This window comes from Trichoderma ghanense (assembly GCF_004382785.1).
Source record: "Trichoderma ghanense strain CCMA-1212 chromosome Unknown scaffold_14, whole genome shotgun sequence".
In the NCBI taxonomy this organism is placed as follows: Eukaryota; Fungi; Ascomycota; class Sordariomycetes; order Hypocreales; family Hypocreaceae; genus Trichoderma; species Trichoderma ghanense.
Window position 1 is genome coordinate 231,848 of NW_027395677.1, and position 25,629 is coordinate 257,476.

Genomic DNA, 25,629 nt, shown 5'->3' on the forward strand with positions numbered 1-25,629 from the left:
ATACAGCTTGCCAAGCGTCGATGCTCAATGCAAGAGCACTCGCAGAAGCTGCTTCTCGGACCGCATGCACCCAGATTCGAAGACGCCGGCGATCAGATCTTCATCCTCGAAAAGGGCCAGATGCACGCGCTCTGCAGGTTTCTCTGGACCGGCAAGCTGCAGGCACAGATTGACAAGGACAAGGCTGATATAAAGGAGGCTCAGTCAGGAATCGACGCGGGCGATGTCCAGTTTACTTGCTTTGGAGACGACTACAGCCGCTGTGACTGACCCTTGTTGACAGACCACGCAACGATTCGAGAGACAAACTATTACTCCTGGGTGTAGGTTAACCCCCGCCATTCCACTGCGTAGGCGAGTCGTTGTTCTTTCTTTCTTCAAGACGAGCTGACAAAAGGGATCCTTGCCGCATGAACCACCAGTTTTCCCATTGGTACCATTGCTGGCGGCATCATAGCAAGCCGGGCCGAAGGCGACATTGAACGACTGGAGAAGAAGATACAGGGAGTCCAAGACGCTCTCGAAGCAGACGAAGCCAAATTGCAAGCCGCCAAAACCTTGCAGGCAGACATAACCTCCATGAGGGTGAGTCGCAAGCCCTTCCAAACAAAGTTCCATATAACCGGACCAGCGGACTTGACTCAGGGGGTTGGTTCATGATCATTGTAGGGCCAAGTCACGGACCCGATCGACATTGTTGCGCCTGCAATCGAGACGCTGGAGGCGGTCCAGGGAGCCTGGGCCAGCATGAATGCCGAACCTCCAGACGCTCTACGACTTGTTCGCTGATAGCGCCGAGTCCATCCCGCCGATGCTGCTCGCGGAGAGGCAGCTTCAGACCATCGTGGAGGCTTGGAACGAGCTGGAGGAAGACGGTACGTATCTATCTCCCTTTGCGTACATGTCATGTCATGTCATGGTGTGTGGCCTGGAGTGGGACATCGCGCGGCTGATGCAGTGGGTTGCTTTTTGCAGCTGGGAGATATGTTGAAAACTCTTTTATGAGCGAGGAGCCGCAGAAGCAGTTCTTTGCAGCAGTGGCTCGACGATTCTAAGAAGTATTTGGGTGAGGCCAAGCGTCTGCGCGCAAAGAACTTGAACTGAGTGTCTCCCTTGCTTTTTCGGGGCTTGTGGTCTGGGGGAGAAGGACTCTACCCTGTTGGGCCATTGCTCTGTTCACGTTCGCAGCCGAGCAAGGGGGAATCTGGAGTTCAAGCAGCATCAAAGAGATATGCCTGGATGAAGCGACGTGCTGGATGTCTTTGTGTACCTGGACGCAGACCTTCATTTTGACCTCTTGTATCTGCTCTGTCCGGTCCTTAGTTGATCAAGGTCTGTCATTCAATGTAGAAGAAGTCCATGTTCACCCTGTCCCCCCTTGGCGTGATCCCACCTCTGACCTGTCATACCCCTCATGTATGTACCTTGACGTCCCTAGAGATCCATCCATGCAGCATAAATAGATTGATGCGCGAAATACGGGTAGTATGACGGACAGGGAGACGCTGACATGTGAAGACCTTTCAAATGTCTCCGTGGGGGTCCTACTGTATTACCGATGTACCTCTTGGGAGGAGATCAGGCACAGACACGGAAATGTAACTATGAGCATCCCATCGTACTGTAAGTGTCCAGTCCGTGGAGACGTAACTCGGGTACAGGAACAGATGAGGTGAGCGATTGGCTGGATGATGGAATTCATCCCCTACCTAGTGGCCAATTGCCTGGGCCATCGGATCGGGACGTTGATAGGGAGCAGAGTCCTTGTCCATGGCTTGAGCTGGAACTTTGGTCCGTTGGCCCGAGGGGGGGGGGGCATGCGGAGTAGGTACAACAAGTCGGTAGCAACGCTGGTATAACGCTTTGTATATACGAGGTAGGGAGATATTAGATGACATGGCAGCACAGGAGCAGTATCGAGACGATAACGTACCTCATTTGCGAGTATGATCTCAAGTCAGACATGCAATTACCATAGGAGTGGAAAACAGGGCGATTGCGATTACGTCCTACTCGAGCTTTTCTCATCCTCTTGTCCGAGAGACATTGAGGGCTTGGAGAAGCGACAACATCCACAGCAAATCTCGGCTCTGTCGGAGCTGGTAAGGACTTGAATCGAGCCCTATCCTAGCACTTGGTAGTTATTCTTTATTCCTGCTCTGTACTATACTGCACTGTAGATAACGAAAATGTTGCAGGCATTGATGAACATGTAAGAAATGGCACAAGTTGCAGAAGCTGGGAAGCCAAAGGTGTGGCCAAGTACCGACTACCAATCGGCTCTTGTATAACCACCGCCATTGAGTAGGGATAAAGGCTCCCTTTTCAAAGTTCCGAGTACTCCTTCGATCGATGCCCTACGTGGGCTTCCCTATCATGGGGTTGGAGAGTCTCCACGCGGAGAAACAATTGGGGGGGATGAGCTGTCCCTGTCCTATCAGAAATCTCCCGCCTGGCCTCAACCTCAGGCTATCCGTTTCCTGACGATTTTTAGTCGCCTTTTCCTTTTGAGGGGCACCATGGGGTCGCTTGTTAGCTCGTGACGTCGTTGCATCGATGGTTGCACTGAGAATCTGCAGCATTTGCCCTCTGTCGGTACAGTATCTTACTATTGCCTGGTGGTCAAATACTTGCAGCAAGGCTACGGATAGACTATGCCGTAACCTGAAGATTCGACAACTTGCGGGCGGCAGAACTACCTTACCTCTGCGGCCTTGTGACCCGGGGCCTGTGCCCTGCTCGTAACATACCTAGGCTCTAAATGACTCAGCAGCTGATAGTTTCCAGGGCTGTTCTATTTCGCCACGCACAGCATCATCGTGACAATGGTCCAGGGCATCACGAGGCCTGCAGCTGGCGTTGAGTCGGTTCGAGGAGGTACCAAGTACAAGCAAGCATTAGGTTCAGGTTGGCAGTGCAAGTGGAAACGAGGAGAAGTTGGAAGGCACGCAGGACCGGTGGATCACCAGCCTCTTTCCCTCACAATTTGCGACCATCTCGACCATAGTATCTCCCCTCTAGTATTAACTAGGTACCTAGACCTTGACTTGATTTTCCTCCATCTTTTTCTTCTTCTTCTCCCTCCTTTCCCTCATCCTCAGCCTCACTGGCGACACCAAGTTCAATTAATACAGCGCCAGCCCGCTTTATCTAGCGCCGCTCACGGCGAAAAGACACCGCGCACGCAAATCAAATCAACTCAAATCGTATTACCAGGCCAGACCCGACCCGACCAAGGCCCAAGGCGAAATTCCCTCCCTCTCCGAAGCGCTCACCCCGAACATCCCCTCGTCCGAAGCCACCACTCCAACTTCCAACCCGTCGCTTTCTGATCCACTTGACGTGACGCCAGATCGTTTCTCTTGCTCTCTCTCCCCCGTGTCCCGCAACCCACAGGGCCGAAGCACACGTTGCTATTTGCCGCTGCTCCTCTCACCTCGAGGCCAAGCACATGCCGTTCTTGTAGCTTTCTCGCGTTTTCGCTGCTCGTTGCTGCACACACTCCAACCGTTTCCACCCCCCACTCGGAGCTCCCCCGGGTATCGGTTTCTTCTGCTCTCTCTGCTGGGGGTTCATGTGAGAAGGAGAAAAGGGCGTTGTGGTGGAATGACCAGCTGCTCCCGAATCAGCCGTTACAGTGAAGGGGTAAGTCGAGATGTTTCCTTGCATCCATCATGTCTTTGACGGCCCAGACGTCGATGTCACCAGGCATTGTTTCTCCTATATTGCTTCTTCTTTTTCCTTGTTAGTGGACACTAACGCGAGCAAAGTGCATGTACAAGTGTATGTGCAGCTGTGCAAGCGTTCAGGTGTTGTTACTCGTCCGACGAGGTGCTAGGCGGCGAAACGCCTGCAAGGTTGTAGATGCTTTGGCCTGGCTACGGCCAAGGTACCATGCCCGACGCCTCGTTATCACGGCCGGACATGCGGAGGATGCCCTCCACACTCCCCTCAGCCCCGGCAAAGGCCGACTTGGGGCTATTCTCCCATCCTTCCCCATACATCTTTGAGGGCGGAACTTACGCAGCACGACCCACTGCCCAGAGACACGCGCAGCTGGTGCTTTGGAGGATCCTATTACACATCACCACATGCTTGATCTCCTGGAGACGACGGCTGACTGTGGGGACTCCACCTCTTCCCCGTGCCCCGGATTCTGATCCGTGTCCGGCCTTGGCCTCGCCCACATGGAGTTGTGCATTGTACATCTTTCAGATATATAACAACTCCCTTGCTGGCTGTCTCGCCGCAAGTCTCGTTGCTACCAATGGTTCCCCAATTTCCCGGTTCTTCCGTTGACCCCCTAATCACTTGCCCTCATGAGAACGATCCTCGTTTGCTTTGCTCCTCAAGTGTAATGCCCCTTTATTGCCACGACGACTGCCACTATTTCTACCGCACCGCCCTTCGCGGACTTTCCATTAGCACCAGCATTTCGCCTCTCTACTTTTAAGTCGAATTCATCCCGCTGACGCCATGACGGCCTCAGTTCGTGCCTTTACCCCTCCCCAGTCCATAGCCGAACGGCTGGCTGAGCCTCGCTCCTACTACAACACTCCTCGCAGCCTGCCAGACCTCCCCGAGGCACCAAAAGAGCCCCCGGTTACGACTTCTACGCCGCCTCCACGACAGCCGCCCCAGCTGTCTGCTGCATACACTAGGGTGCCCAAGGCGACGTACAACGAAACCAAGATGGAGGGCGGCATCACCTTCCGCCACCAGGACAAGCTGCCGAAGCTGCCCATCCCCGAGCTCGAGAGCACGGCGAAGAAGTATCTGGAAGCCCTGAAGCCACTCCAGTCTCCTAGAGAGCATGCCGAAACACAGCATGCCGTCAACGAGTTTCTCAGAGAAGAAGGCCCTGATCTGCAGGAGAAGCTGAAGAGATATGCACAGGGCAAGACGAGTTATATCGAACAGTTTTGTAAGTCTGCTCCTGGCCGTGGCGGCCCTCTCAAAGGCGCGAGGCTAACTTGATGAAAAATAAAAAGGGTACGACTCGTATCTCAACTTCGACAACCCCGTAGTACTCAACCTTAACCCTTTTTTCCTTCTGGAAGATGACCCGACCCCGGCAAGAAACAACCAGGTGACCCGTGCTGCCTCCCTTGTTGTATCCGCACTGGAGTTTATCAGGGCCGTGAGAAAGGAAGAACTGCCGCCAGACAAGGTCAAGGGAACCCCCCTATGCATGTATCAGTTCTCACGCCTCTTTGGCACAGCCAGAGTGCCGACCGAAGCCGGCTGCCAGATTGAGCAGGACCCTGAATCGAAGCACATCGTCGTAATGTGCCACGGCCAGATCTATTGGTTCGACGTTCTCGATGACAACTCGGATGTCATCATGACTGAGAAGGACATTGAACTAAACCTCCAGACCATTGTCGATGATGCTTCCCAGATTCCCATCCAGGATGCGGCAAAGAACGCCCTTGGAGTGCTCAGCACCGAGAACCGCAAGGTGTGGTCTGGTCTGCGAGACATCCTGCTCCGCGAGCCGGGATCCAACAATGCCGATTCGCTCAGCATCGTCGACTCTGCCCTCTTCGTCCTGTGTCTCGACTATACCGAGCCCAGCACCGTTGCGGCTCTCTGCCAGAACATGCTATGTGGAACCAGCGAGGTCAAGAACGGAGTCCAGATCGGCACATGCACCAACCGCTGGTACGACAAGCTTCAGATCATCGTCTGCAAGAATGGCAGTGCGGGAATCAACTTTGAGCATACCGGTGTCGACGGCCACACGGTGTTGCGGTTTGCCAGCGACGTGTACACGGACACGATCCTTCGCTTCGCGCGCACCATCAACGGGCAAGCAATGACCCTATGGGCGTCGACCAGTCCCGACCCGACGAAGCGAGAGATTGAGAGCTTTGGAGATGTCAACACCACTCCGCGAAAGCTTGGCTGGGACATGGTTCCTGAACTCAGCATCGCGGTGCGCTTTGCCGAGACGAGGCTGGCAGACTTGATTGAGCAAAACGAGTTCCAGTGTCTCGACTTCTCCACCTACGGCAAGCACTTTATCACCTCGATGGGATTCTCCCCTGATGCCTTTGTCCAGATGGCGTTCCAGGCAGCGTACTATGGGCTGTACGGAAGGGTCGAGTGCACCTATGAACCCGCCATGACCAAGACCTTTTTGCATGGCCGCACGGAGGCCATCCGGCCCGTGACGGAGGAATCCGTCGAATTTGTCCAGACCTTTTGGGCCGATAACCCTCTCGAGCGCAAAGTTGAGGCTCTCAAGCGCGCGTGCGTGAAGCATGTCAACAACACCAAGGAGTGCGCCAAGGGCCAAGGATGCGACAGACATCTGTACGCCCTCTTCAGTGTGTGGCAGAAGTATGTGGACGACCTGATCGACAGCGCCATGAGCAGTTCCGTGGCCTCCAGCCCAACGGCGTCGTCACCAACCGCCAGCCCGAGGAGCTCCAATCTGTCGGTAGACGGCGTCGAAGTGAGGCCGACCCGGGAACGCGGCGACAGCACCAACTCCAGATCGCGGGAGCACCACCCACTGCCCCTCGTCTTTGCCGACTCTGGCTGGGACAAGCTGAACACGACCATCCTCTCGACCTCAAACTGCGGCAATCCTTCGCTGCGGCACTTTGGCTTTGGGCCAACGTCGGGCAACGGCTTTGGCATTGGCTACATCATCAAGGACGACAGCATCTCCATCTGCGTGTCGAGCAAACACCGACAGACGAAGCGGTTCGTCGACGCCCTCGAGAGCTACCTCTTGGAAATCCGTCGCATCCTGCGCATCACAAACGGCAAGTCCGCCATTGCAAAGGGAAGCAAAGCGCGCGAGGCAGAGCTCGCTCGGCCGAAGCCCTCGAACCGGCTCAAGTCTCGAGGCAGATTGATCACCGGAGACGGCAAGGCAGGAGGCAGGCGGCCGAGTCTGGTTCCGAGATCGCCAACCGAGAATAGCTTTACCAGCGACGACGATGAATTGGGCGGATGTAAGTCTCCACAACATTTGAATGTAACATGTTGGCAAATGCTAATCGAAACCCTACAGACGGCTTCTTCGACGCTGGAATGCTTTTCCAGGCCCTCAAAGCTCGCGGCAACACCACCGAGGACGAGACGAAGGCGTCTGAGCGAGCAGCTGCGAACGCAAAGAAGCGAGACGTGGGGAAAAAGCTACGTCTGGTCACGGAATGAGAGCATCTAGGCGCAGGCTCCTGGCTCTCTTCACCTTCTGAGAAGTTTTCATGCTGGGATTGAATGCGTTCTTCTTGGGATATACCAGTATTACCACAAACTGTATGTTATCTGTTGTTTTGGTGAGCACACAATCATGGGACCTGTTGGGAGTCAAGGGTTGCTCGGAAGTGTGAAGGCAGTACGGCATGGGATTCAGTCACATTCAAGGATAGCCGAATGTTTATCAATTCATCTATTAACAGCCAAATTTCTATTCTATCCTACATGTCCAACTTATGATGCTGTCTGACATTCGTCTGTTTATATATGTCCAACTTATGATGCTGTCTGACATTCGTCTGTTTATACGAGTCTGCTTCTTGGTTTCTTTCTTCAACGCCATCTTCTATAACATGTATCGAAACCTGTCCGCATGCCTCCTCTTCTTCCCCGGAACGACCAACCCCTCCTCCTCAACAATGGTCCCATCCTCCTGCCTCTCCTTTTCCGCCTGATCAAGCCTGCTATTCTTGCGCTTCAAGTAAAATCGGAGCACGACGGCCAGCACGGCAACGCACAGCATGGCTCCCGCGCACGTCCACATGCCGCGGGCGTAAAACGGGGCGTCGCGATCGGGATACAGGCGCGTCCCGACGAGGGGCCCGCACTGGCCGACGAGCTGCATGAGGGCGAAGCCGCCGCCCTGACGGCTCTGGCTGGGCTGGTTATTGATGGTCCAGGCGATGACGAGGGTGACGACGTTGAAGAAGCCGATGGCGGCAGGATAGACGGCGAGGTAGCGCAGCCAGGCGGGGAGGGACAAGAGGGCCGGGGAGGAGAGCGCGAGGACGGCGTAGCCGAGGGCGGAGGCGAGTGCGTGGAAGACGATGGGGCCGGTTCTAGCGGCGCGGCGGTCCGAGGTGTGTGCCGTGAAGAGGACGACGAAGAAGGCGAGGAGGTAGGGCGGGGCGGCGAGGGCCTGGGCGGCGAGGCTGTCGTGGCCCATTTCGGTGAGGATCTTGGGGAGGAAGACGGGGAGGGAGGAGTAGGCCATGTTGGTGAGGAAGAACATTGCTGGCGTGATCCACGCGACGGGGTCGGCGAGGACGGAGATGATTTCGCGGGCTTTGAGGCGGGATGATTCCTTGGTGGTTGCTGCGGAGGAGGAGGATGAGGAGGAGGAGGAGGAGGTAGTTTCGCGGCGGAGGCGGAGGCGGGCGACCTTCTTCTCGCGCTTGGTGAGGTAGTGGGCTGTTTGGGGGGAGTCTGGGATGACGCTCCAGGCGATGACGGAGACGATGACGGAGGGGAAGCCTTCGATGAGGAAGAGGAGGCGCCAGGGGGCGATGGGGCTGAACTGGCCGACTTTGACGATGATCCAGGCGAGGGTTGATGCGAAGCTTGTCGCCAGGGGGGCGGCTGAGGAGCTCATGTTAGAAGGATGGATCATGAGGTTCTTCGTGTGATGCAAAGCCCAGCAAGTCAAAAGGGCGCAACATACCGGAGATGAAGATGGCTGTGCGAAACGCCAACTCCTGCCTCTTGTAAAAGAAGCTCAGGTAAAAGGGCACGCCGGTGAAGCCCGCCTCGCCGACGCCGAGCAGGACGCGCAGCGCAATGAGCATCGGGTACGACACGGCGACGGCCTGCAGCGACGCCGTGAGGCCCCAGCTCAGGACCAGCGCGGAGACGTAGACGTGCGCGGGGACGGCCTTCCACAGGAGGGACATCCACTCGAAGGCGATGTACGAGATGTAAAAGGACGTGAGCGCCCACTCGTACCAGTCGTCGCGGGGCGGGCTGGTGGACCGCAGGTCCTCGTCCATGCCGGCGATGCGCGCGTTGCCAATGTCTGGGTCAGTGAGAGAGCATGTCAGTTTCTGTATGTCTTCGCGAAGTTGCTTCGACGCGTTTCATCGTGCTGGTCGATGAGACGCACTGGATCGGTCGAGGAAACTCAGCATGTAGAGCAGCGCCACGAATAGCACCAGCTTGCGGTCAAACTTGCGCCGCACGGCCTTGTCCTCGTCGGGCGTGTACAGCAGGAAGCTGTCCACGGAGCTGACACTCAGACGCCTCCCTCTGCCTCTGCTTCTGCTCCGGTCGCTGTCTTCTCCCCCCCCTCTTCCTCTGGTCGTTGACGACGACGACCCGGCATCGATGTAGTCGCCCTCCATCAGCCGCTCTCTGCTGCGCCCTCCTCCCCCGATCTTGTACGGGTCATGTCGCCGTTTGCCGCCGCCAACCATCTCGTACGTGTCCGAGCCGCCGACCTGGGAGCGCAAATCGTCGTCGTCGTCCTCGTCCTCGTAGACGTCGCTGTCGTCGAGGTTGAACTCGGCCCCCGTCTGGGCAAAGGACGGGGATTCATCGCGGTGGACGTGGTGGTAGGCCATTGGATGGCTGGCTGGCTGGGCTAGTAGGCGCGATATTCGACGGGCTGTCGGGGGCGGCGTGTCACGATGTTTTCCTGGCGGTTGACGATGCCATGCGATTTTGGTGAGCTGGTCTGGGTCTCTCTCCCTAGACACAGGCACAGGGTCGGTTGGCGTTTTATTTTGTATGCGCACCCACCCCTTCGCTTGTGCGCCCGGATTCGCTCCCGATGAGGGGAATGAATGGGCGATCTAGGAAGCTGATATACCAGGGAAGGGGGAGGAAGTGAGAGGAAGGGGAGATTGAGGGCTTCTTGGCAGTGAAATTGAAGGTGAAATTGCTTGCGAGACACGATGGATGCAGCTCCTATCCCGAGCTACACGTGACAGCAGCCGACGTCATATGCTGATGTGCTCTGACCGACTTACACGAGAATGAAGATGTGCAGATGAATCATATGGTCTGAAAGCTGTATGAACCGGTGTTGCTCTCCATTGTTTGCTTTTTTCTCCTCTTGATTTCCTCTCCTCATATCGAGTTTCTGAGCGCTGTAGCTATGCATCGTGACGACCCTTGCTTTCCGCGTCCCATGCTCAAATACCTTTGTAGTAAGTGCTTGTGTGGCTCGTCCACCACTGTAAGCTTTCATAATATGTTGCTTCGTGATGAATACATGGCATCAAACTGGATTGATCCCGAATCATTCATTTCCATGCTCGTGTGTGCTTACCCAATACAACAGCACACCCGTGTCCGCACGGGCATCACCCAATATGTCCATCGAGAAATTGGTGGTAACCCCCAAGCACAAATTGAACTCCCTCTAACAATGCGCCATGATGCAACCCGCCCATGCCCGATATCCAAAGTGACAAGCCTGGCAGAGTCTGCCCATCACTCGGCAGCCTCCTTTTTGCTAAAAAGACGTCGCAAACCCGCCCTCGATATCTTGTGCCGCAGGGAATGCGTCTGGTCAGACGGCTTGTTGGGCGCATGTTGACTGTTCGGACTCCGCATCTGCGAAGAGCCAGCTGTTGGCTGTTCACGGCGAGGCCCGTCCTCCTCCTCGGCCACCTTGAGGTCCTCCATCTCTGCCACATCGCTGCCTTCGCTCTCTTCCTCGTCGTCGTCTTGGGGCCAGCCGCGCTCTTCATCTCCATTGACGACCACGTACCACTCAATAGGCGACCCCTCTTGCAGCTCGTCACGCAGCCGCTCAAACCAATTTCCCTCATTCCTCTCCTTGACGAGAGTCTCGTACTTGGCGATTTCCTCCAAGACGTTGGCGCTTAGATCTATGCGAATGACGTGGTCCGCGACGTAGGCAAATGGCCGCGCCGAGATGGATGTCTCTCCCGGATCGTACTCTTCTAGCAGCTTGACTGGGGAAAATTGATTGACCAAGACACTGTCCTCGGCGTCGGGAACTCGCGATGGCGGGACGGAAAAGTCGTCGTCCTGATGCGCGGCCGTTTTCTCGTCTTGCAATGCCTGCTTTAGCTGAGGCGCCAGTACTGGTTCAGACGGCTTCTCTGCCTCCTGCTGTGGCAGGCGTCGAGGCAAGTAGTCGAACTTGGTGCCGAAGCGTTCGAGGATGGCGGCCGACGAGCTGCGGCCGGTTATCCAGTCTGGGGCGGCATCGTCTAGATCCTCGATGATGACGAAAATGCGAATCAACCGGCGCGTCCAGCGAAAGCCGTGGCACAAGTAGGTCGGCATGTTGCTGGGAGGTAGTCCCTCTGAATCGTGAGAATAGAGTGGGTGATGAGGAGAGAAAACGAGAGAGACAATCGTCAACGGTTGAAATTCGTCAGGATCTCACATGTCCAGCTGCTTCGTGTGCATTCTTTGAAGGACAGAGGACGAGAGGGGTCACAGGGCAAATGCATGCCTCTCTCTGTGTTGAGAGAAGTCACTGAAGAGCACAGATGACAATGGACCCTCTGTTCCCTGTGTTGACGTCGATCCAGCTCTTCCGCTTGCACGCCTCGTGTGGTGGTTTCTGGCGGTTCTGCGATCCAATTGCTCTCTTGCGAGTGTGTAAGCAAGCAAGCGGCCCTGAACAAGAGCAAGAGGAGGGTGAGGCCTCTCTGGAAAGCTGCAGCTGGAGGAATGAGGCGCGGGCGAGTTGAAGGAGCGGCACGCCAATAGCCCGGCTTGGGTGGCACGTGTCTGCGGCCGTCGATTTATTGATTGCGACAGGTCGGCTGGTGCAACATCGGAGGTTGTTTATGGATTTTGGAGGAAGATGAGGTGGGAATGCGACGATAGAACTGAAGACGTTTTCTCCTGAGTGGAATTGATGACTTTAAAGAGAACAGAGAGAAGAGGCGCTCGATGGCACGCCCGCAACACTCGTCGGGGTAAAGCTTGGTGCATCTGTGCAGCCTTAAAGAAGGAGAACTTGCGCCCTGTCTGCTCTGTTTGCTGTGTTTTAGTGGCCAGGCCAAGTCTATACAATCGGGACGACAAGGCCCAGCATCCCTGTCGCTGGATGCTCCAAGGTCTGCACGAGCGCATAGATAGTATCCAATGTCTCAGATACCAGCTACTAACGCCCGAAGAGCCCTGTTAGTAACAGGATATATGGAGGCTATACCTAAGCAACGAGGTGAAGTCGGTTAGATGGGAAGAAGCCCGCGGATATGCGAGTACGGTACCTCTTAATCCATCAAAGTACCGCGCCTTCGCACAAACGCGTGGGCAGCTTTCATCACAATTGCCGAATGTGGCGGACGAGGTGGGCTGATGGAGGTATAAGCTGAAGCTCAGCGTCCGATTTCCCCCTCCCCATTTTGCTCCATAACAGTCCATCAAGATGGAATTACCAAAGGGATCAATATGCACTTTTCCGCGCTCTGAGCAGTGCATTCAGCGGAAGATGACATGAAGATTTCAGTTGACATTCAGACGCAGTCCCTCTATACCCTCCTAAGGTAAGGTAAGGTGGGTGATGTAGAAGTTCTAAACGATGCGCTTTCCTTGGTGAATCGCTGTTGCCAGTACTCATACCTCCTGCCACCTCGAATCGCACCTTCCGCGATGCCCAGACCGCCTCACCTCCTCAGCACGTGAGACCCCCAGATGCCTCAACAGATACCGGCAAAGCATCGTCTTGAATCTAACAGCTTCTACGCTTCACCATCTTCGGCCCATAGAGGTACCGCATTTGTCTCGTCATAGACACGCCCATGCTTCATGAAACCCAAGTTGAGATTGATCTGTGCTATTGGTTCCCATATTTCCCAAAACATCCCGTTCGTTATGCAAAAAAAAAAATGCCATGAATGCTCACTTTTCATTTATAGTACGCACATGCAGTGGTATATGGTTCAACGCAGAAGGGAGCGACAAAAAGAAACGAACCCAAGGAGACAATGTCACGCTTCCCTTCTCCCGCCGTCTTCGTATGCTCATACCGCGGCTCTCTTGGCCACGCCATCTACAAGCTAACGCCTCCGTCATGCTCGATTCCCTCCATGTTTCCCAGTCCAAAGTCAAAGTCCATGTCCTTGAGGATATCGCCAAGCTCCGCATCAGAAATGTTCACGTCCATGTTCGTTGGCACAGCGGATGGCGGAATGTCAACACTGTCAACCTCTTGTCTGATGGGCTCTCCAGACGCCAACTGGGGCAGCTTGGTGAGAAGCCATGTCTTGAATTTGTCCAGAAGAGTTGGATCGTCTGCAGCCGTGCTCGCGGCCCTGAGAATTTCCCGGGCCTTGGCCTTCAAAGCCGTGTCTGAAGGCAAGACGCCCTTGTCCATGAAGTACCCCTTTGCGTATTGCTGCAAGCCCCATTCCAGCTCGCGAGAACAGAAAATCACTGCAGGTTTCCGGTTGGGGGAAGACGTCAACTCCTCCAGGTAACTGTTGACTGCCGAGTGCCCTGCCGTGATGGGCTTGGCACCATTTCGCATGGCTACTTCGACGTCGTTGTTGACCGGTTCGTGGTCCCCGAGGAAGGCGTATGGTGGTGCAAAGCCCGTGCCGCCCTGCTCTAACGCCCACGCATAACCCGACGGGAGACCCGGGCCGGGGTCGTTAATTATGCCAGTGTCTCTCTTGAATCGATGAAGCCACTCTGCGTTGTCGGCGGCGGTGTAGTTCCAGGGGTCGTCACTACAGCAATCAACGGTTAGCTTTGGCTCATTCGAAGAAATATCCCGCCAAAGGACATCAAACTTACTCGTCGTACAGGATCCATCGAGCTTGGTATTGCAGCTCTTCATCCGAGGGCACATGCCGGTTCGGGTTATTCTTCGACATGGTAGAGGTAACCCATCGCTTGAGCTCCTTCTCCAACCTTCGATAACAGTTGGCGTCGTTGAGGAAGTACTGGAAGGACCTGTGGTGATTGCCATTTGCGTCAAGCCGAGACTGGAACTCGGAAAAGGGGTTGGCCGCAGAGGGAGAGAGAGACGTAGGAGCTTCTTCGGCTGACTTGTTCACCGTTGCAACGGCGCCCCTCGATGGTGGCGAAGTTGTTTGATCAGGAGCATTGCGCTGCCTAAAGGCAGCAAGCCACTCATGGTTGTCCGCCACGGTCTGGTTCCATCCGTCATCGAATTCGTAAATGGTGACACGAGCCTGCCGTTGAAGCTCTTCGTCGGTGGGCTCTCTACCCCTGGACCGCTGCTGCTTGAGGAACGCAACCAGCTCAGACTCCAGCCTGGAGTAGTTGTGGATTGTCGAGTCGATTGAGTTTGGATCTGTCGATCGAATCGACTTATGCTGGACGTCTTCGCTTCGAGGCAGATGCGCGCGCCGACGAAACGCCGCAAGCCATTCGGTCGACGACGTGATGAGCCGCAAGAGCCAGTTGGCAACCGCCTCGGACGGATGGGTGCACACCTCTTCGACTCGTCCCACAATCCTTCGTGCTTCCTCCTGGAGCTCGTCATCCATGGTGGTCAAGCCCAGTAGTTGCTTGGCCTTGACGTATTCATGGAGCTGCCTCTCCATGGGGCACTCCTCGAACAAGTTGTCCTTGCCGTTGATCTTGAGGGTCTGCAGCCTGTTTTCAGCTGCGCCACGGAGGGGACCAAACCTCGCTGTTTTGACAATCGACTCCTTGCTCATGATGAGGTCACGAAGCCACGAGACCTGCGTCGCGATTCCTTGCAGGGACAGCAATTCGGAGGCGAAAATGATACGGCATCCTTCCAGCATCATGTCTTCGTCGCTGGGCGATCGGCCGTGCAGGTCCCAGAAGTTGCTGCCGAAGTAGGCCAGCTCCAGCTTGATCAGCTCATAGGCGTTTCGGGGCGATTCGGGCGGGGACTGGCTGGCATTGTACGGGAGAGGGGATTTTCTCTCATGATGAATCAAATCTATATTTCAAAAGTTAGACGCCTTGAGCTGGTCTACGGGATACTGCAGTGGTCTCATACATGGAGGGATCGAGTTCTCGACCATGTCCAACACGGGAACTTCGAAACCCCAGTCACCCTTCCAGTCCGCCATGGAGTAACCAGTCTTGAAATGCTCCGCCAGATGGTCAACTCGAATGGTCCAGGTATCCATCACGATGCCGCAGAAACCACACCTCGACCGGATCTCGGGAGTGGCTACTTTCCAAGGCTTCATGGCCCACTCCATGAACTTGACGTTGTGGACCAGCCTCAGGTGCTGGTTCAGGTGATCCTTTCGGTAAAAGGTTCTCTCTTCCAGCGAGCGCTCCTGGCACGCCGAGTGGTTGTGAGTCTCCACGTGGGCATCGTCCGGGTTCACCTCGCCGCAGAAGACGCAGCAGAGCAGCCCGCTGTCGGGGTTGATGGCTCGAGGACCATCCGGCGCACACACCCATCGTTCCAGCGACAGGTGAAGCGATTTCTCGTGACGCTGCCAGTCGTGCTTGGTTCGGAAGGTTTCCGTGCAGAAAGTACACTGGAAGGTCTTGAGCGGGACGGAGAGGCTGGTCGAGCCGGGCTCCTTGCCAGGAGCCGCCCTTCGCCTCCTTCGCCGTCTACCCTTGGCGCTAAAGGCCGCCGAGCCGAAAGAGCCCCAAGAATTTTGTGATCCATGAGAGAATACGGATCGAAGAGAGCCATTGCTGGAGTGAGAGGTTCCGACACTGCTGGCGGATGATTGGTTGCAAAGTGACCTGTTTGAGCCGTCGTCGGTGTAGTTGAAGCTGTAAGGACTGTTGAGCCCCGAGGACACTCCGGATGACGAAGACGCAGTGACTGCCCTGGCAATGGCGGTCACGGAAGCCGGTTCGTGCTCGGGAGGAGAGTGTTCCCAACGCTGCAGGGGGTTCATTGCCTCGAGGGCGGGCGTTCCTCGCCTGCGCGGAATATCGATCGAGCTGGACAGATTACCGACGTGAGGGGAGGTGGACCGAGGAGGCTGGGCCTTGCCACGGCGCCGGGCGTTTGCCAACCAGTTGGTGATTTGGGTCTTGTTGAGGCCTGTCTGGCGCTGAAGCATCTCTTTCTCCTCGTCACTGGGATAAGGGTGTCTGTTGTGCATCGACAGCCAGTTCTTGAGAATCCGGACTGATTCTCGAGAGAACCTGGCGCCAATCTTGGGCGGCGTGCCAGCCTTTGCACTGGCAACGCCATCTTCAACAGGACCTGCCGTCTGCAGGTTCATCAACTCTAGGAAAGATGGGTTGCCGAGCGGCTTCAGTGGCTGGAGGTGGACGAGGTCTTCCTGAGGGATGGCGTTGGCTGGCATGCCGGTGGAGGACCAAGATAGCCTGGTGGATTCGGGATTCAGACTGTCGGGGACGACTCCCCCAAAGCTGCATTCGAGCCCAAGGGCAACGCAGCTGGTGCAGTAGCCCTTGTGAATACCTTCTCGAATCTTTTTGCAGGAATATCCACCCAGGACGCAGTGAGCACAGGGGCTCTCCGGCGTCTCCCACAGCAAGGCCTCGGTCACGTCCATGGTGGCGGGCTCGACTCCCGGTATCCGGGAGAAGTCGTTGTGTTCAAAGTGCTGAAGAGCGCAGAAGCTAAAGTCATCTTCGTTGACATTCTCAAGCACCAGACCAATGTCGTCGTCGGCAGGGTTTCCGGTGGAAGACATGTTGGGCACAGGGGGATAGACACTGTCAGCGGCTGCCCCGGCGTGATCCCAATTGACGAACTCGTCCATCTCGTCAATCGTGGTCATCTTGGTAGGTAGTTATGTGAAAGGGCGCGCCGGGCTATGGTGTTAGAGAGGCGGAAAGGCGTGCTACCCTCATCCAACCAGAAGCCGCAGAATGACTTTTGGAAGGGCGCGCGGCAGGGCCAAATCAAGAGACGAGTCGTCGATCCAGATGCCCACCTCGGTCCCGGTTCCGACGAGAAGCAAATCTCCGGTTCTGGACACTTGTCGATGAGAGGGAAAAGCAATTGTCGACTTTGAGATCAAAGCCGATGATAACGCTTTTCTTCAGTGTCGTCTTTACAACTACACTGCTGCCGAGTTTGCAACAATAAGAAGGCCGTGGCTCAAGACGAGGCGGACCGTTGCCGGTTTTGTTCATCGGCGCCCGTCCCAGGCGGTTCTGCCTATCCGCGCGATCCCCAGCAGGGTCTCGCCGTAACGAGGAGCAGAAAGCCCCATCTCCACGGGGCTTTGTGGCTCCCACGAGCGGTGCGGCATGGCGCTGGAGCCAGTGGGAGCAGAGTCATGAGCTTGGGCCGGTGGAGCAAGCCTCAGCCGGAGCCGGGGCATGCAAGGCGAGGCAGGGATTGGCGTCGACAATGAACTTGTCAATTCTGCGCCCTTCGTTTGACAAACAAGCAGCCCATCCAACCGTGTGCCGATATACTGTGCGGGGGTTCATCCGCGGGAAGCTGACCTGCCTGTTACCTCGTTCCCCTCCAGAGACGAGCCATTGCTGCGTGCTCGTTTGGCAATTCTTACACAGTACGTGAACTCTCTCGACGTTGTCGATGCGCCAATCTTTCCCCACGCTCCTACATAAAGATATAGCCCGATGACGGCCTCCATGGCCCGCTCCCTTGCCCTGCCTGACATGTGTGCTTCGAATCTCTGACCGATGGCGACGACTTTATACGACGTTGCTGCACGCTATGCGAAGTGCGGAGAACGGCAGAGATCATGGATCTCTTGTGTGCTTCGGAGTAATCAGGGCCTGTTGCTAAGGACTTCTCTCCGGATCTAGGCGCCGGCCTTTGGAGCATATCTATTCCCCGACATGCGAGAGTTCGACCCAGCAGTTACTCATTGCTGACGCTCAGTTGAGGTCGTATATATCACTTGATTCGATATACATACTTGCTGATCATGCTCGTCTGTCTGAGGTTGCATCTGGTGTCAACTAGATATGCAGAGGATGGGCAGCTTAATGCTGACAAACACCAATGCCGATTAAGGACGGACTAGGTTCAACGATGAAGGCTGCATCACCAGACGCACGCGGGCATTCAGACGCAGTGCTTCACCATGGCCTTTCAGCCGCTCTCTCTCTGGTTTGTCTCTGGTTTCATGCGATAGCACCACTGCTGCTTTGTAAGTGGCATGACAAACCTTTGGCCTTGGTGACCCAGGAGCTCCCGAGGCACCACTGGCAGAGCCCACAAGGCGGATGACGACTAAATAGCCTCTTGGGCGCCAAGGTTATCGACGAGATTAGGCCCCTGCTAGCCGCCGAGCGTCTGAAGATGGGACGATGCCGGATGAACTCACATACGAGCACATACAACATGGTAATGCATTGTCAACGTTGTTAACGTTTATCCTCCGAACTAGCCCATCCTTTACATGGCTGCCTGATGAACTTCAAGGCTGCCCCTCTATATACCGAGGCACCAGTTGTGATACAGGGCACAGCGAAGGCTCTAGAAACCTTTTCCAGAAAAGCGGCGCTGAAAAGCCACCAGCTCTCGCGATGGTGTTGCACTACACAGGGTGGCTTTTCGGGGCTTTTCTGGCCTAACCGTGAAGGTGGTGCTTACACCGAGCAAATCAGGTCGGATTGAGGGCATCAAACGGCACGTTGGTGGGGCATGAATGCAGCCTTTTGAGTGCTTTGCGTAGTATGGACGAAGAGTGTGTTGCGACTTTGTCCACGGAGTAATAGCTGGTTGATTGATAGACTGGGGAAAGGCATGAGTCGCTGGACGCTCCGAATTAGGAGCGGATGGTTTGTCCGCCGGTTGTCGGTGAGACGTGTTGCAGTCACGGTTCTGTTATGCCGAGGGCATAACTAGAATGACTGCAACACGTCGATTTTGTTTGTGTGCAGCACTTCTCACCGCGTTTCCGTCGATCTGGTCACTGTCCAATCTTTCGCAGCTCGGGGATTGAAGCAATGAGATGCCGTTGCGCCATTTCGACTGACACAATCTCACTCGGACCGAAGTGAAAGTGTAGTAGTCGAGCTGGCAGCAAAGACGATGGTCCTACCTCATGTTTCAACCTACTACTGAAGAGGCGTTCAGATGGACTCAAATGCATCGTACGGGCCTTTCGAAAATGTTTATAGGACTACAAAGGCCTTTCGAAGAGTCCGAAACCTGGCAGCCGAACATTGCACAGTGAAGTCGACGGCTCAAAGGATAAGGTACTGTTCAGCCCCGTGCAACCGTTGTTGGAGAATGATAGCCTTTTGATCCATACTTTAACAGGGGCATCAAGGCCTAGATGGTGGAATTAATATTTTTTCCAGTGCTGTGCTATTACGAGCTTTGGTTGCAGATGATTTGATTTCTCTGGAAACCTTGAACGTCTCGATGCTCTTGTGACCCACATGCCGGCGTGAATTGATGTACCAGACCTAAGCTACGATGCCTCATAGCGGTACGCACAGAACGGAGCAAAGCTGGACTTTTTGGGAATTCTTCAGCACATACATATGTCATATCTAGGTCTCTAACGACAGGATCTACAGATACGGTAGGGAGCAATATTGACGACTGCGATGCACACGCAAAGTACCTAGTAGGTAGCAGAGGAACTCACACCACGTCTCGGAGAAGAAGTTCAAACTCCAAGTACAAAAGCACAAGTTTACAATCCGAGAAGGACATTTATTAGATTCCCAAATGTTTTTGCCATCTACAATCTATCAACACATCTCTATATCCCACCTCCAAGGAATCCTTGTACTTTCCATTTATCGCGAAAGAAAAGAAGCGTTCGAGGGATCTATTGCCTATGTGGGAAAATCAAGTGATAAAGCACGCGCTTCACAGAAGCCGCGATACTACCTACCTAGGTAGTCCGTTACGGCAAACGCCACTAGTCCCCCAGAGTTTCGAAATCAATCATGTTCAACGTTCGTTTCTGACGTGTAGTATGGGTGGATGTTGGGGGGTGGGTTTGAGCAGATACTACTGGATGGTTCGGCGGATGACACTGAGGAGAACTGGTGATAGACTTGTTTATGTTATTTATAGACTGAGAAAATGAAGTGGTTTGGTTTGAATTCTCAATTCATGTTTTAATGCTGTTGAGGAGTAGCATCATGTGCGGTTACATGACTTGGGAGCAAATTTCTACCATGGAAATGTCAGGCGACCTATTGAGCCGCATAATACCAACCAAGGTCAGATAGACAAGCACAAATCCAAAAGGGCCTGTACAAAGCATCCATCATGCCACAAACACCAGCCCAATGCCTCGCGAGAGGTATCAAAGGTAATTTCCTCCGGTCAATTCGAGTATGCTCCCCTACGGAACCCCTCTTTCTGAATACGCCGGCCGTCCATCCGAGACGCTGTAAGCCAGATCCTTTCCCGATGCGCCTCGTTAGAAGTGATGTGTTGAATCAATGGAAATAAACAAGGTATAAAAAAAGAGATGGACATGAATAATATGGTGTGAAAATTCACTCCGCGAAGAATGCCGTCACTCTCCTAGTTCCATGAGCTCCCGCTCCTTTGCGGCGAGCATCTCGCGCATCCGCTCCGCCTCTTGCCTCAGTAACGCCCTACGCTCAGCCTTGATTCGCTCGCTTTCGGCATCGTTGTCGAGAGGTCTAGACGTTGCGTTCAATGGCGTAAACCCGCCGCCGCCGGAAGGTCTCGGAGGCATGCTAGCGCCCGGGGACCTCAAAGGCGGCAGCGCATATTCTCCCCGCTCTGCACTGGTACGCCCGGGATTCAGGGGCTCCTCGGCACTTGTGGATGGATTGAGGATGGATTTGATGGAGGATATTCGTTTCGCGCTCTCGTGGCTTCCATCAGCGCCCCTGATAAGGTCTGCCTCTGTGGAAGAAAAGGATCGTTTGCGGGTCGGCGAAAGAAAGGAGGCCGGCGATAGGGAGGATTGTCGGTCATCTATGATTGCCGAGCTCATCGAGGCCAGCGGCGCCAGTCTATTCTCATTGTTCAGTGTCGGAGGTACGCTGCGTGATGCAGTGTTGTGCTGATGATAGACTGCCAGGTCAGAGGTGGAGGCAGACGGGAGTGGCGAGGGATTTCGACTCGATCGTATGGCCGGTTCGGGTTCAATGGTCAGGGGGTGATCGGGGCGACGTCGAAGACCTAGATTCACGGATCCGTCCTCGTTCATGGTTCCTCTTTCGGGAGTCTTTTCCTGGCTCTGAGTCTCGACCCCCTCCATGACCTCCTCCCCTTCCTCATCTTGAGCCGCGGGAATCACTCGTTTCCGCCTTTTAATCGTGGCCTTCTTCATGGTGACTGGCCTATGTACACCGTGGAGTTTGTAGTAAAGACCTAGATACGCCCCCTTTGGTTAGAAAATCGAACAGGTGTCATCCTGACCAGATGGGAAACTTACCACAAGCATTGCAGATAGTGTGTCCACTCTCATCTCTCCTCCACAGGGGGGTGATCGTCGTTCCACAGTTTTGACAGGCGATGACAACCGTGGCGTCTCGCTCCTGAGCCTGGAGGGCATTGATATCGATCGGAACAGGTTCGTGCTTGGGTTCCACGCGGCCATGGCAGCCACCTTGCCGCTGCATGACATTAAGCTGGGCGCTCTTCGACATGCGATTATTGTATGCTGGGCATCCATTACAGCCCTCAGCGCCGCCGGTACCGTTGCAGCGGCCACCACCGGGACAGGTGCCTGACTGGGTGGCATCCGCGGCTACGTAGGTTGCTCCAGCGACGTTTGGCAGCAACTTTGGCGCGGGAGACGAGCTCGGTTTTGAAGAAGACGAAGGCTGGACCGAGCCGGTGCTGGGGACAAGGTTGGGCGGCTTTTTCAGGCTGGTTGGTCGAGCGGCATTCCGGGCCTTGAGATATAGGCCACAAGCGTTGCAGATGGTGGCGCCTTGGGGGGATCTCCTCCAAAGGGGAGTGCGGGTGGTGTGGCAGTTACTGCAGGGGGTGAGCATCAGCGATTCATTCATTATACGGCAATTCACACTCTCTCATAACAAAGGGAAACACACCTGCAAACTTGTCCGCCTTGTTCCTGTACAGTTGATCCGGGTGCCAGCAGCTTCTTACTCCTTGGCGTGCTTGTCGTGCTACCAGGGCTACCAGCATTCGACGATCCGTCGTCGTCGTTGTGGGTGCCTTCTCTTGCAGTTGCGGTCGATGGAACCTTTTCTTCGGTTTGACTATGTCTGAAACCATCGGTTTCCACCGAAGATCGAGCTGAGTTGATGGTACCAGGCGGCGTGGTATCGCGGATCTTGGCCGACATAGGTCGAGAGGGCAAGGCCGTCCTCGCCGCGCCAGACTCTCGCGAAGCGACGACAGGTGGCGTCCCCGGCTGCGATGCTTCACTCATTTCCACGCTGCTGTCGTTCCTGAAGATGTCGAGACTGGCGCTGTTGATGATTTTCAGGACCACGAGATGTGTCGGGTGTGGTTCGAGGGCTGACAAATAGCAGTGGGCGCAGGCTCGGGCTCGTCAACCGGCAGCCGAACCAGACATTTGCAAACGGTGGATGGTCGGCGTCGAGGTGGCGAACAGTTGCAAGGCGAGATATCCACGGACGCACTTGACAGGCGGAACCGACCGAAAAGCGCTGGGCAGCCGGTGTCTCAAAGCGTTTTGCTGATGCTGGTGACGAGCCGGCAGCCACGTTGTGCCGAATCCGAATCGTCAGGAGGCAAGACAGATTAACGTATCAGACAGTCAGGATGGGGGCCAGAAGGGAACAAATGAAGGTGCCACAGGTCGATCGACGCTTCGTACGCGTACGGCAGAAGCAGCGCAGATCTTCTGGCTATCGATACTGGAGTCGGAGAGCAGCCGCAGCCGCAGCCACGGGACGAGGGGAGAATCGAGAGGATCAGATAAAGTCGAGAGAAGAGTCCAGGGTTTGGGGCAGAGTCCTTGGGGTTTTGGTGAGCGGGGCCCTCCCTTGGAAGCGAGACGAGGCGAGAGTCAGGCCTGGACGAGGCAGGACAAGACCAGGCAAGGCGGGACGAGTGCGAGGCGAGGCGGTTCGATTCGGAAGGGAATCGATCTGGGCCGACTCGGGGCGCTGTGGTGTGATTGTGGTTCAAGATTTTGCACGAGGCATGAGCTGCATATGCGGATCCGGACGTCTTGCGCTGCGGCGTCGAGATCGGGGACATGCAATGCTCCGTGGTGGTTTAAGTGCCAATGGGAGGGCAATGGCCGAGGCGGAGTGACCACGCCAAGTCGAGAATCAGACGCGAGAGCGGTGATGATGCAAGCAACACGCAGATTGCGTTCGCTCACTACCAGCAGATCAAAACCAAAGCAGATGGTCTGGGTGGCATCGACAGATTCCAAAACAGGCCGCAGCGTGTTGGGGCTGGCGTGACTGCCGGGCGTTCTAGCACCTGCGAAGCGTCACCTCAGCATGCAAAATGCCCCGGAACGAGCCCCCAAACAGCGCCCACGCCCACTGCAGAGCCCACTAGAGTCCACCAAAGCCCACTGCAACCCACGCCTGGGCCGCTGCCAGTCCACCGCCGTCGCCGGCTGGCCAATCACGGCACCGCCATTCGACGGCCAGATGCCTCTGCTGACAATGGTCGCGCGCTGATTGGCCGCCGACCAGCAAATCTAGATGCTTGCGAGGCAGCCACAACCTCGCACTGCGTCGGCCATCGGCAAGGCTAGTCCGCTTCCAGCCTTGCCAAATTTGGGGGACGCGATCAGACCGATAAGATAACGCGGTACCTGATTCCAGGTCTCGTATCTGATCGATCTGCACCAACTTTCGAGCTTTCAGAGCTTTGGCGGCATCTCTTTGTCTCCTCCAACCTCCGCTTCCCCACGCCCATCGCCGTCGATACTCGGATCCCCCCCTCAAAAAAAAGTATCAATTGCCATCACGTGCGACATCGCCATCACATTCTCCTCTTACTTCACCCCGGGATTGAGCTCGCCCTTGGCTCTATTCCCCCGCATCCGATCGCGATGGCTTCAGATACCGGCAGCCCCAAACGGGAGCTCACTCCGACAGCCTCCCTCTCATCGATCCCCCAGAAGCGCGCATTTGACGAAGGCCACAGCCCTGCCGTGCCGTCACCGCTCAATCCAGACGTCCGGCCCTCGTCCGAAGCGCAGCATGCGGAAGATGCGTCTCAGCTGGGGCGCTCCAAGCCCGTGAGGACAAAGAAGGAGACTCTGAAGAAGCGCGAGGCCAAGGGCGGTGATAGCAATCCCGCCACTCCGGATCCCAAAGCTGGACGCGAGCCCGAGCCGAGCGAGAATCGCCCGTTGCGTTATAAGCTGGCACCGCCAAAGTTGTCTGACTTTGACCCCCCTCGGGGGCCCGTCATGACGCTGCATCATCGGGTGGACGGGCCAGATGGACAGGCGATCGAGTTTATGGAAACATCCGACCAGTAAGGACCTTTGATATGCACATTCCTGCTAATTCGAGAGACTAATCATGCGATTCTTCCTCACAACAGCGTCTTCAACAAGAAAAACTTCCGCTACACTCCCTGTATCGCCGACCCCCTCTTCCCCTCCACATTATACTACCGACAGACCGAACCGGAACCCTTTGGGCCGAGGATGAGCTTCGAGGATGCCGCTACGCACGTCTTCTTCGATAGATCAGGCCGGCAAGTCACTACCGACAAAGGTTTCCGCATGGCGCGGGCCAACGTGGCCGTCCGCGAAGGGAGATGGTACTGGGAGTGCAAGATTACACAGGGCATCCAGCCGCCAAAGGATGGCGACGCAAAGCCAGTCGGCGGGAAGCATGTGCGCATGGGCTGGGCCAGGCGGGAGGCCTCGCTTGATGCCCCCGTCGGCTTCGATGCGTACAGCTACGGCATCCGAGACGTCGCCGGCGAAAAGGTCTTCATGTCCCGGCCGAAGGAGTTCTTCCCCCCGGGTGAAGGCATAAGGGAAGGCGACGTCATTGGCCTCGAGATCCAGCTACCCTCCGAGCATCTGCATAGGAAAATCATGGCCGGCCATTACAATCCCGCGGTGGATGCCGCCGACGAACCAGCGCCGTCCACCGCGGAGGCAGCCAACATTGTGCGAGACCGAGTGCCCATCCGGTTCAAAGCACACACGTACTTTGAGAAGATTGAATACCACACCACGAAGGAGCTGGAAGACCTCATGAACCCCTCACCAGCGGCAGCAGCAAGCTCATCCGCCGACGCGCCAAGTCCTACCCATCCCACGCCTGCGCTGCGCACTCTCCCAAACTCGCACATCAAAATCTACAAAAACGGCGTGCTCATGGGAACGCCCTTCGAGAACCTCCTGGGGTTCCTGCCCCCAGCATCCAAGCCAATGCCCCAAGTCGGCGCCCGAGAAGGCCTCGACGACGGCATGCTGGGCTACTATCCTGCCGTCAGCGTCTTCCGGGGCGGCGCCGTCGAGGTCAACTTTGGGCCCGACTTTTGGTATCCGCCGGCGGACTACGACTCTACGAACGGCGAGGTGGACATGATCCAGCCCGACGGCGTCGGCGCAAACGCCCTTCATGCGGTGGTCGAGCGCTACCAGGAGCAGATTGCGGAGGATATCGTGTATGACATTGTTGACGAGGTGGACTTTTGGATGCAGGATGGTGGCGGTGCGACGAACCAGGCGGGTGTCGACGAGAAGAGCAAGGAGGTCGCCATGGTGCCTGGGAGAGAGGAGATTAAGGAGTTGGTGCAGGATGATTGATTGTTTTGCGTGGCGTGCGTTGAATAACTACCTACATAACCCCTGACCTAAACCCAAAAGATACCCAGATACGCATACTAGGAGGAATAGA

At 55.7% G+C, this 25,629-nt stretch overlaps 8 protein-coding genes across 8 annotated transcripts; 4 read left to right on the top strand and 4 right to left on the bottom strand.

Moving 5' to 3' along the window:
• Positions 1-27: 27 nt before the first annotated feature.
• Positions 28-789, top strand: CCMA1212_008960 (uncharacterized protein; the record flags this gene model as incomplete). Its single annotated transcript, XM_073706062.1, has 3 exons — positions 28-262; positions 458-585; positions 670-789. The coding sequence occupies 3 exons, from the start codon at positions 28-30 to the stop codon at positions 787-789; spliced, it is 483 nt and encodes a 160-aa protein (XP_073555384.1).
• Positions 790-4,476: 3,687 nt separating this feature from the next.
• On the top strand, positions 4,477-7,173 carry CCMA1212_008961 (Putative mitochondrial carnitine O-acetyltransferase; the record flags this gene model as incomplete). The annotated part of the gene is made up of 3 exons (XM_073706063.1): positions 4,477-4,924; positions 4,992-6,968; positions 7,028-7,173. 3 exons carry the CDS (start codon positions 4,477-4,479, stop codon positions 7,171-7,173), a joined length of 2,571 nt encoding a protein of 856 aa, XP_073555381.1.
• A 388-nt stretch (positions 7,174-7,561) lies between these two features.
• Positions 7,562-9,551, bottom strand: CCMA1212_008962 (uncharacterized protein; the record flags this gene model as incomplete). The annotated part of the gene is made up of 3 exons (XM_073706064.1): positions 7,562-8,574; positions 8,657-9,007; positions 9,095-9,551. The coding sequence occupies 3 exons, from the start codon at positions 9,549-9,551 to the stop codon at positions 7,562-7,564; spliced, it is 1,821 nt and encodes a 606-aa protein (XP_073555380.1).
• An 874-nt stretch (positions 9,552-10,425) lies between these two features.
• CCMA1212_008963 (uncharacterized protein) lies at positions 10,426-11,250 on the bottom strand (the record flags this gene model as incomplete). Its single annotated transcript, XM_073706065.1, has 1 exon — positions 10,426-11,250. The coding sequence occupies one exon, from the start codon at positions 11,248-11,250 to the stop codon at positions 10,426-10,428; it is 825 nt and encodes a 274-aa protein (XP_073555379.1).
• Positions 11,251-12,973: 1,723 nt separating this feature from the next.
• Positions 12,974-16,652, bottom strand: CCMA1212_008964 (Homeobox protein 4; the record flags this gene model as incomplete). The annotated part of the gene is made up of 3 exons (XM_073706066.1): positions 12,974-13,652; positions 13,720-14,863; positions 14,924-16,652. The coding sequence occupies 3 exons, from the start codon at positions 16,650-16,652 to the stop codon at positions 12,974-12,976; spliced, it is 3,552 nt and encodes a 1,183-aa protein (XP_073555378.1).
• A 3,690-nt stretch (positions 16,653-20,342) lies between these two features.
• CCMA1212_008965 (Suppressor of ferric uptake 1) lies at positions 20,343-22,202 on the bottom strand (the record flags this gene model as incomplete). Its single annotated transcript, XM_073706067.1, has 3 exons — positions 20,343-21,172; positions 21,237-21,784; positions 21,859-22,202. 3 exons carry the CDS (start codon positions 22,200-22,202, stop codon positions 20,343-20,345), a joined length of 1,722 nt encoding a protein of 573 aa, XP_073555377.1.
• An 825-nt stretch (positions 22,203-23,027) lies between these two features.
• CCMA1212_008966 (uncharacterized protein) lies at positions 23,028-23,513 on the top strand (the record flags this gene model as incomplete). The annotated part of the gene is made up of 1 exon (XM_073706068.1): positions 23,028-23,513. One exon carries the CDS (start codon positions 23,028-23,030, stop codon positions 23,511-23,513), a length of 486 nt encoding a protein of 161 aa, XP_073555376.1.
• Positions 23,514-23,813: 300 nt separating this feature from the next.
• On the top strand, positions 23,814-25,538 carry CCMA1212_008967 (Set1 complex component ash2; the record flags this gene model as incomplete). The annotated part of the gene is made up of 2 exons (XM_073706069.1): positions 23,814-24,244; positions 24,314-25,538. 2 exons carry the CDS (start codon positions 23,814-23,816, stop codon positions 25,536-25,538), a joined length of 1,656 nt encoding a protein of 551 aa, XP_073555375.1.
• Between the last annotated feature and the right edge of the window lie 91 nt (positions 25,539-25,629).